The 10314-nt window shown below is 33.6% G+C and overlaps 1 protein-coding gene and 1 long non-coding RNA gene across 5 annotated transcripts; both read right to left on the reverse strand.

Annotated features, from left to right (window-relative positions):
- Positions 1 to 780: 780 nt before the first annotated feature.
- Positions 781 to 1532, reverse strand: LOC105785541 (uncharacterized). Its single transcript, XR_001131055.2, has 2 exons — positions 1230 to 1532; positions 781 to 1090 (listed from the first exon to the last, which is right to left on the reverse strand). It is a non-coding gene; the product is annotated as an uncharacterized LOC105785541 (long non-coding RNA).
- A 2391-nt stretch (positions 1533 to 3923) lies between these two features.
- Positions 3924 to 8273, reverse strand: LOC105785543 (protein FAR-RED IMPAIRED RESPONSE 1). 4 transcript variants are annotated; one of them, XM_052633125.1, is made up of 9 exons: positions 8115 to 8273; positions 5672 to 7856; positions 5523 to 5579; positions 5347 to 5415; positions 5189 to 5242; positions 4927 to 4992; positions 4662 to 4730; positions 4504 to 4581; positions 3924 to 4252 (listed from the first exon to the last, which is right to left on the reverse strand). In XM_052633125.1, exons 2-8 carry the CDS (start codon positions 7733 to 7735, stop codon positions 4504 to 4506), a joined length of 2457 nt encoding a protein of 818 aa, XP_052489085.1. In that variant the 5' UTR covers positions 7736 to 7856; positions 8115 to 8273; the 3' UTR covers positions 3924 to 4252. The 4 variants fall into 4 exon arrangements, 3 of the variants coding, with proteins under 3 accessions (XP_052489085.1, XP_052489078.1, XP_012467098.2); XM_052633118.1 differs by lacking the exon at positions 8115 to 8273 and having other exon boundaries at positions 5672 to 8108; XM_012611644.2 differs by lacking the exon at positions 8115 to 8273 and having other exon boundaries at positions 4476 to 4581; positions 5672 to 8108.
- Positions 8274 to 10314: the final 2041 nt, after the last annotated feature.

Here is a 10314-nt window from a genome sequence, read left to right on the forward strand (position 1 = left end):
TTTCCATTTTCCCTCATTTTCTTTTTATTTTTCTTTTCTTTTTCTCTTTTTCCTACCCTAGCTGCCCTGCTTCCACACAGCTTCTAGGCCACCACCGGCCTCCTTCGGTCAGCTCTCCGACCAACAATGACAATTTGTTTATGTGATTACTAGATTTTTATTGTCTTCTAACTACTATGAAGTATGAGCCATAAAAAATCCTATGTTTTTTTAAAGCCTGCCATTTAAGCTTTCTTATTATCATTATTTCTTATAAAGCTAGAAATTGGAATTTTAATGCGAAAAAAATTAAATTCTTCAAAAAAAAAAAGCGTTAACTCCTTAGAAATTTATAAAGTAAGAAGATAAAAATCCAATGTAGCTACCTGCCTCTACCATTTTTTGTTCTTTCTCATATTTTCTCAGGAAACAAACAGAAAAAAAAAATCTAACTACCCAGAAACTGAAAAAAGAGAAAAAAGGTGAATGTGAAAATCCAAAAAAGAAGATGAATCCAAGACTTTGAAATATAAAATAGAGATAAATCCAGAATCTAAAAGCTAAAAAGAAAGCAATCTAAAAAAAACCATATTTTTGTTCTGTCATATTTTCTCAAGAAACAAACAGAAAAAATCCAACTACCCAGAATCTTTATTAACTGTTGGGTTTTTATAACGAGTTCTTCATTTCTAGTCTATTAGGTAATCCGGATCTTTGTAACTCGAATTTGAACTTGCTATCTCCATGTCCAAGAATCAAACCCAGTACCTTCTACGTTGAATAAAGAAGCAGCACCAATAGTAGCTGTAACAGGCCCAAATTCGCCCGGCCCAAATCAAATAAGTAAACAATAAATAAAACCAAATTAAAATGTCCAAACAGTCCAACTAATAGAAGCCCAAATTAAAATTAAGTGCCTAGCCCAATAAATCAAATCAACATTACAAGCCCAGAATCAGGCCCAATATTCAATAGCCCAAAAACAAAGAAAAACTAAACCCTAAACAAGTCTTTGGGACGAGCCTCAGTCGCCGCAGCTCGAGCCACTCCCCACGCGCGCAACTCCTTCGCTCGTGCCAAACCTCCACGTCCGCACCTCTGCTCTCCGTACCTGCAAGAGACGCATAAAGCGCAGCGGAAAACATACCACAAAACGAAAAGAGGCAGAAATCGGCAGAGAAAAGCAAAAAATAAGAGAAAAAACAAAAAAAAATTAATATGTAATGAAAACAAGTAAGGGGAGAGTTTACCTGCCTCAGTGACCCAGTCGGCGTTCTTGGCGGCTTCACGGCTACCGGAAGAACCGTGCATGGTTCTAGATCGAGAACGGCGCACAAAGGGGAGAGGGGAAACAAAGAATTTCTTTTTTTATTTGTTTTTCGTGGATGGCTGAGTAGTTTTTAGGTTTTATTTTTTACTTTTATTTTTGTTTCTCAAAGGACGTCTAAACGACGCCGTTTGGAGTCTGATCTATGGCTCCAAAACGACGCCGTACTGACCTAGATTGGCCTCCAGCCCGACGACCCGACCTAGTGGGCGAAGGATCCGCGCGTCTTAAAGCCAAACGGGCTATTTGCGCTTTGAGTCCCTCTACTTTTCTGGCGTGTTTCAATCCAGTTCTTTTATCTATTTTAAATCTAACCTTTTATTTCATTTTCGTTTCGATTTGGTCCGCTACTGCGCAGCGTTTTGGGGAAGCGGGATATTTCCCAATTGGCCCCCATATAATTTGCGCACTGCAGTATGGCCCTCCGTTTTAGCTAAATCTTATTTATTTCCTGATAATTTGATTTTGATTGCAATTTACCCCTTTTTATTATTCTTTTATTTATTATAATTATTATTGTCAGTATTATCTTATGCATATTTATCATCATTATATTTGTTGCTATATTTCATGCTTATTTGCTTTCGTGTATACGCATTAATTTATTTTATTTTATACGTATCCTTTTTTTTTTTAAAAAGATCTATATGCTTTAGCCTTTCTTATGACATATTACTATTATTATTAATATTTCTTAAGTTTATTTCATCTTAGGTTTTTTTTATATAAATTCATTCATTTTCGAATAATACCTTATTGCAAAAAATAATATATTTACTTACTCTACGATTATTTTCATCATATGCAGGTATAATATTTTCTTTTCTTTTGCCATACGAATACATATAGTATTATTTTATCATTTTCAAATGATATAGTTATGTATAGAAGCTTTCTTTATTCCAAGTTTGTTGCTTATTTTAACTACCATATATATTTGTTATGTAGATACTTTTATTTATGCAGATTTTATTTTTATAAATCAAAATGTAGGTATTAATTTTAAGATATCCATTTTATTTCATTCCTTTTCTTTAAATTTTTCATTAAAATTCATTCAAACATTTTATTTGTTTTCTTAGTTCCATTACATTTATATTATTTATTGTTGCTATTGTCTTTTATTATTTTAATTTATACGATTTTATGGGATGCTTAAGTTTCATGCATGTTTGTATAATATAACAGAAGTTGATATTGGTATTTGCTTATTATTAGTTTAATCGTCACTAGATTAATTTTAAATTTTACTATCTTTTACAATACATATGTCATTGATTAATCATATCCTTTTTGTGAAAATTTTTTTTTTTTTAAAAAGGGCATCTTAGTCGTTTTATTTCATGATCCTAAAAAATGGGACTTGACGTTCATTTTCTCGAGAGAAACGTGCCCTAACTTACTGGGCTTCGATTCTTCTCGATAATGGGACAACCAAGTGCCCATTTTTATTAAAGTCATTCAACTATTTAAATAAAATTCATAAGATTTCGAATGTTAGATCCTAACTTATTGGATACGACATTTTGGTATCTCAACTTCAAAAATAAAGGCAATATTTGATGTTTAAGCATTTTGAGAAAATTAAACCCTAACTTACTGGGTTCGGATTTCCCAATTGATTTGAATAATCAACTATCCTTCTTAAAACACATGATTTTCTTTAAAGGAGAACAAACTTAATTTCGAAGAGCAATTATCGCTCTAACTTACTGAGTGTGGCAATCTATCTCTTTGAAATAAGTGAGTCTTATCACTCATTTGAACTTTCTTTTTAAATGACTGTATTTTAAAATATTTAAAAAATCTCGACATTAAGATATTAAACAATCAAGTCGGTACCAATTTTGGACGCTACGAGGGTGCTAGCCCTTCCTCGTACGTAACCGACTCCCGGACCTATTTTCTCAAACTTCGCAGACCTAAAATTTGTTTTTAATGGTGAACCGATCATACCTTAATAAAAGATTGGTGGCGACTCCTATTTCTATTTTCAAAATCGATACCCATTTTTCAAAATCTAAAAATGGTTTCGACAGTAGCAAAAGGTGAAGGAGAGGAATTGAAGTCAGCCATTGAAAGCAAATGTGTTTAGCAGAGAAAAAAAGAGAAAATAAAATTGGGACAAAGAAAGGTCACTGGAAAAATAAAGGGAAAAAAAAGGAAATAGTTTTAAAAATATTTTTATTGATTTTTAATTTTTTTTAGATTATGATTTCATCATGATATTATTTATGTCACGTGTCACAATCTTATTCTGCCACCTGTCTTGAACTTAATGGCGTTAAGTTTAGGTATGATTTAGTTGATGGAAAAAAAATTTAGGTACCAGAATTTAGGTACCAATCTGGGACAAAAAAAATTATAAGTACCAATCTGAGAGAAGTGACAAGTTCGGGCACCAATTTTATATTTAACCCTTATATTTATCCAATATAAAAATAAATTAATGTATTTATTTCTTTAAATAGGTATGACTGAATCAAAATTAAAATTTCATATATACATTTGAACCATAATTAAAGTTCATGTATCAAATTGCACATTGAATAAAAATTGATGTATAATTTAAGATTTATCACAATAAAAAAAAACTATAGAAGATTCTAACAGTAACTTCAGAAACATAAAACTTATTATCAGTACAACAAAAGAATACAGTATTTGTATAATTTACAAATGGCAAGCCTCTTTCAACAAGAGTTCGACGGCCATAAATCATTCCCAAAAAGCTAAAGCCAAACCAAGCCAAGCGCTAAAATATCATTTGCATAGGTGCTACTACGGCAGCCTCACCGAGACACTAGAATTAATCATGAAAAATACACTAATAGTAAAAGAAATTATATACATACATACGTATATATGTGTGTGTGTGTTTGTTAGCATCTTCAAGTTGGTATATCAAGCAGCCCTTGTTGTGAATTCTCTCAACACTCAACCTACCTGCATAATAACAAATACATAAATCAACTACATTGAACTTTGAACCAGAAACTCTGCATTCAAATGTCTCGGGGCCTTAATTAATTCAGCTCCAACATAGTAAATGCTTGAAAAAAAAATACTAAGGAATATATATATGCATAAAACGGCCTTTGACACTTATTGAGTCCAAGGTCATTGACGACAACAATCAATTGCTGCTAAACCCAAATATTCCAATTACTTTTGTTAGACTGGCTCTATAGTGTCACCTATTTAGAGATGTGTTTGGAATGCAGCTTTTTTGATGCCATGCCGAGCAACTGAGAGGATCCTGCATTAGGCTGGTCCTGAAATAAGAGCAAAAATTCTTGTGTAAGAAACTACAGAAAATAAAACACCGTGAAATTCCTAACAGCAACTTGAGTACCATGTCTTGTAAACCATCCTGAATGTCATAACAACTGGAAATACTTTGCAGTCTGAAGGGTAACTGCCCCTGTGAAGGAACAGTAGGGGTCATCATTTAACAAGCTTAACTAGCTTATTCAAACACAAAGATAATCTGAGAATAGCTAAATACAAAGGAACCATACTTCAGGCAGTATGGCCTAGGAAGCATGAAAATCCCTCAATACCATCATTATCCATGTAAAAGGCAAAGTTCTCAGCAATCACATAACAAAAAGCCATACCATCCCATTTATTCTTTGTTGAGTAATGCAAGCATCGTGTGGTCGACCAGTAGAGCTCAACTGTCCCTGCAATAACAATGAAATAACACTGTTTAAGAATTATATCCTATGTTGATTATTAGAATTCCATAAGAACCAAATAAAGTTGAGATTTAATGAGTTCAATTATTTTTTGAATAAGGTTATTGGTGAGAACCTTGATCAATAACCAAACAATCATATAAGGACACTCTTCTAGGGGAAGGGAGAATGTTTACCGCACCTGCATAAGTTGTTGGGTGCCGAAATAGCTATTGAGAGTTCTTGAATGCAGTTCCTACAAAAACAACCAAAGAATTTTAGTAAAACTATTCATGTGGTAAACCTTGAATGAGGTCTTCTTTCCATATTATAGTCAAAGTCTGTATGACTAAACCATACCATCCTATGCCTGCTCTCTTGCGACTCATAAGAACATTCAAGACTCGGAACTCGTATATTTGATAGACCCTGCAGAATTTATGAATCAAGATTGCTTTACAATAAAATAAAAAAGCAGAATTTCTATGAGGAATTATAAAAGTATGCTAAAACAGAGAAGAAAAACCACAACTAACCAGTTGTTGCCAGCTATCGCATCTCCCAGTGTTTGAGATCTCTGTTTCTGGATATCCCTAAAAGGTACAAAAGAGGTATAATGAAGATCAAAGTGCTTCGGTGAAAAAGATAGATTTATTAATAATTATAGAAAAAATAACTCACTGACCTCTCTAAGGGTCGTTTTAGTCCTTTTTACTTCCTTGGTAGTGCTGCTATTTTGGTTCTCTTCTTCAAAGTGATGAGGGCCTTGAGTTTCCACTGACATTGGTCCTGTAATATTCTGAATTGTGTAATTGACACTCTTGCATTTTCCCAATGCTTCTTCCAGAGCATTGAATATAATATTGTAACTCTCTCGAGACAGAGATCCTTCATCACCCAATTTAAAGGCTCGTTGGCAAAGGTCATAGTAACGTCGCATTCTAGTCTCAACAACATCAGACTGTTTTCCTGTAGTTTGACTATGCTTTGCATCCTTTGTCCAACGTTTCAATATAAGCTGTGAAGGGATGCTTTGTACCCCAGACAACTGTAAAATAATCAGCATATGTCGACAAGGAAAACCATTAAATTCAAAACCACGACATAAACAAGATATATCTGATGTTGTATCATTCCACACCACAATGAATTCTTGATTTTTCTCAAAGTCTTGAACCTTAAAAGTCATAGTGCCTTTCTCTTCTCTTTCCTTCATTGGATGACAAGCAATTCCTCCCAAAACCTCAACCTGAAATTTTTTAAATATTGCATGTGTGTACAAAGGTGCCATTTGTTTCTCAAAAAGTGAAGGAGATTTCAATCCAGGTGGTTTATGCCCAGTTTCAAAATCAGCCTTAGCTTCCTCTTCAGGCTTCTCTCGCAAAATTGTTTTATACTGGTCCAAGAACTCTTTTAACATGGTTTTCCTTTGTAGATATTTGTCAAAGTGAGAGCTCACACTGTCTGATCGTTGCACTGTGGACATCCCTGCAAGAAAAACGCCTCTCATATAGGTTGGCACCCACTTTTTACTATCTTCATACAGCGATTGAAACCAGAGGTCATTTCTTAAGTTGAACGCATCAACCAATTCCAACCATTTCTTTTCAAACTGTTCATCCATATAGGATTTAGAGATGCATTCATCAAATTTGGCCATGAAATTTTCATGTTGCCCCAGGACATTACCAAGCTTCTCAGGTATCTTGTTAAGTATATGCCACAAGCAAAAACAATGACGGGAATCAGGAAAGACCTCTACTACAGCTGCTTTCAATGCTTTGTCGTGATCAGTTAGTATCACTTTAGGAGCATTTCCACCCATTGCTCTAAGCCATGCTCGCATTAACCAGACATAAGTTAATTTTGTTTGATCAGCAACTAATGCACAACCAAGTAACAGAAACTGAAGGTGATGATTTACACCAATGAAGGGCACAACTGGTAGTTTAAAATCATTCTTGATATATGTGGTGTCAAGAAAAACCACATCATCAAAATAGCCATAATCAAGCCTCCCTTTGGCATCAATCCAAAACACATTTCTCAAGCGCTGTTCTTCATTGAGGTCCATTGCGTAAAAGAAGTTGGGATTTTCATCTTGCATATGGTTAAAACGATCAAGTAAAACTTGAAGATCCCCCTCCTCTAAACCCAATAGCTGACAGCTACGTAATCGATTTGAGTCACCAGCTGTATGATGATCAAGTTTCTTGTGCCCACCAGATTGTGTGGAGGTGGCAAGATGCATTTTTTTAGCTCTTCCAGCGGTAGCACTGACATCACTGTTACCTAGAGCTAAAGGTGTATGACCTCTGGAATAATATCCTTGGTCCGGGAATGTATCATGGTTATGCTCCTTTATGAAACTACAAACAATCCACCTTCCATCTTGCCTTCTCTTAACATGCATACCAGCTTTGCAGTCTGTTTTAGACCATGATCGGTTAAGTCTGCCTCTTTTCTTCTTGACAGGAATGGTTGTGGCAAATGCAGGTAGAGGAGACTCTGGGTCATTTCCATATCTAGTACATACAAATTTTGCATCGATGAACTTTCCAGATATTCTTGAACGACGGCTAGCTTTTATTATGGTAGAAAAGCCTGCAGATTTGGCATATTGTTTGTAGAACGAAAATGCTTCCTCTTTGGAATCAAATTCCAATCCATCAAGTCCATATTCCTTGTGAAATCTAGCAGCGTCAACAGATGAGGATCTGACTCTGTCATCACTACTACTATCCACCATATTAGTTAGTTGTTCACTTCCTTGTGATGATTGTGTGTGAGGAAGAGCGTGGGAAGCATTAATTAGTCTTTTCCTAAACGCAAAGTAATCCACCCACTGAGAATTGCAAAGATCAAGCCCACTGAGAATTGCAAAGATCAAGTATTGGAAGTAAGGTTCAATAATTGTTGTTAAATCCAACATTTCTGATAGTAAAACTCGGAGAGAGAAGTGGGTTTTAAGTTTAATTAATTAAAAATATATGGAGGCAAACAGAATGTAGGATGGTGGATCAGTAAGTTAAGAGCGGAGGGAGATTGTTTTGCTGGGAATTTAGGTAATCATATAATAAAAAATAAAATAAAAAGACAGAGAATGAGGGGTGAGGGAGGGAATTTACCTGAGGATGGAGGATGGGATGAGTAAGCAGAGGGAGGGAGGCGGGTAAGAGTGTATTTAGGAAATAGATAGAAATAGTCGTCCTGTCCTTCCTGCCTCCCCATCTTCGTGAGCCCAAATATAAAAGGAAAAGGGCACAAATATATGTACATAAGAAACAAACAAAGCCTTCAACCGGTAGCTATAAGTCCAAAGTTTCCTTTTATTTTCTTCGCTACCAAAATCTGCAAATCTATATAAAATTATAAATTTAAATGGTTGAATAAAATTCGATTCGATTTGCAAAATAAAAAAATTTAAATTTTAAAATATTTAAATTGATTTAATCAAATCAATTCAAAAAAATTTTTAATTTTCAAATTTGAATTGAATTGAGTTTTTAAATTTAAATATCTCAAATAAATCGAATATCAAATTATATTGATTTAAGTTTTAAATTTATATTATACCGAAGCTCAATCTTTTAGGCTTTTACTTTACCCCATTCCCCCCAACCCAAACCCTAACCCTTTTACTTTATCCTATTGTCCCCCAAAGCTCATCTGCCCCAACTAGCTCCACCATTTTTCCAATTCCCCCTACCCCCAAATCAATCCCACCCGTTTTTCTTTACTTTAGTTCTTCATCAATCATGAGTAGGGGTGTTCATTCGGTTGGGTGTTCATTCGGTTAACCGACCCGCAATAACATTAACCGAATTAATCGACCTTTCAAAAATTTTAACCGTTAACTGAACCGAAATTTTTTCAAAAAAATTTAACCGAACCGAAATTTTTTCAGTTAATTCGGTTGGTTAACCGAATTAACCGAAAATTATATGTTTTTTATTTTTGGTTAAAAATTAACCGAATTAACCGAATTAACCGAATTACCCGAATTAACCGAATTGAATCACTACATAATTAAATTATTTTTGGACTTTAGTTTTAGTTTTATTTTTAGAATTTTATTTTTATTTATTAATTTTTTGTAATTTTTATGATTGGGTTGGGTTGGGTAATTGGGTTGGCTTGAATACTTGGGTTTGGATTGGGTTTAGGTGAATAGTGGACCTATTTATATTATAATTTTATTTATTAATTTTTTCGGTTAAACCGAAAAAATTCGGTTAACCGACCGGTTTCGAACCAAATTAACCGTTAACCGAAAAATCAAAAAATAATTAACCGACTCCCGACCAAAAAAATTCGGTTAACCGTGTCGAAACCGTTTTTTTGAAAACAAAAATTTCAGTTGTCGACTTTAAAAAAAAAAACTGGAGTCGCCACCAATCATTTATTAAGGTGTTATCGGCTCACCCTAAAAATTATTTTGGTCTACGAAATTTGAGAAAACGAGTCCGGGAGTCAGTTACGCACGAGGAAGGGTTAGCACCCTCGTAACGCCCAAAATCAGTACCAAATTGATCATTTAATGTCTTAGTGTCAAAGGTTGAAAAGATTTTAAAATCAACTCAAATGGTGAAATTTAAAAAAAAATAATCAATTGTTCAAGTCATGTAAAGAAATCGAGTCCCAATACGTTAGGGTACAATTCCTCATAATTCCCGAACTTCGAATATCACTTTATTTTATGTGAAAATCTTCATTTTGAGAAAATAACATGCCGGGTTTTTTACACAAATAGTATAGAAAAAAAATACTGAAATAAGATGTCAGAAAAAATTTTTACCAAAATAGGTTACTTTTTCATTGGAGCCTATTAGATAGGCGCCAATGAATAAAAAAATAATAATTTTTTTTGAATAAAATATTTTTATATATTTTTAATAATTTTTAAAAAAAAATACGAGTTAAAATACGGTCAATGAGTCGGCGGGTCGGGTCGGGTCGGGTGGTGCCTATCAATGCGCCAATGAAGGTGCCTCACAGAGAGGCGCCAATGAAGGTGCCTCATAGAGAGGCGCCAATGAATATTGTAATTTTGTATGAATATTGTAATTATTTTATAATTAAATTTGTATTTATAGTTTTGGATTAGTATTTTGTATGAATATTGTAATTTTTGTATGAATATTGTAATTTATAATTTTGTATGAATATTGTAATTTTGTAATTTTGTATGAATATTGTAATGTCGGGATATATTGTAATATTGTAATTTTTGTATGAATATTGTAATTATTTTATAATTAAATTTGTATTTATAGTTTTGGATTAGTATTTTGTATGAATATTGTAATTTTTTTATGAATATTGTAA

Source organism: Gossypium raimondii, chromosome 1, assembly GCF_025698545.1.
Source record: "Gossypium raimondii isolate GPD5lz chromosome 1, ASM2569854v1, whole genome shotgun sequence".
NCBI classification, from domain to species: domain Eukaryota; kingdom Viridiplantae; phylum Streptophyta; class Magnoliopsida; order Malvales; family Malvaceae; genus Gossypium; species Gossypium raimondii.

Excerpts from the sequence above, each read along its gene's own strand:
- LOC105785543 (XM_052633118.1), bottom strand. The coding sequence starts at position 7,918 with ATGTTGGATTTAACAACAATTATTGAACCTTACTTCCAATACTTGATC. Across the intron at positions 4,731-4,926 it reads AACAAAGAATAAATGGGATG|GGGCAGTTACCCTTCAGACT; the intron begins GTATGGCTTTTT and ends GTTCCTTCACAG. Across the intron at positions 4,582-4,661 it reads AGGATGGTTTACAAGACATG|GACCAGCCTAATGCAGGATC; the intron begins GTACTCAAGTTG and ends CTCTTATTTCAG.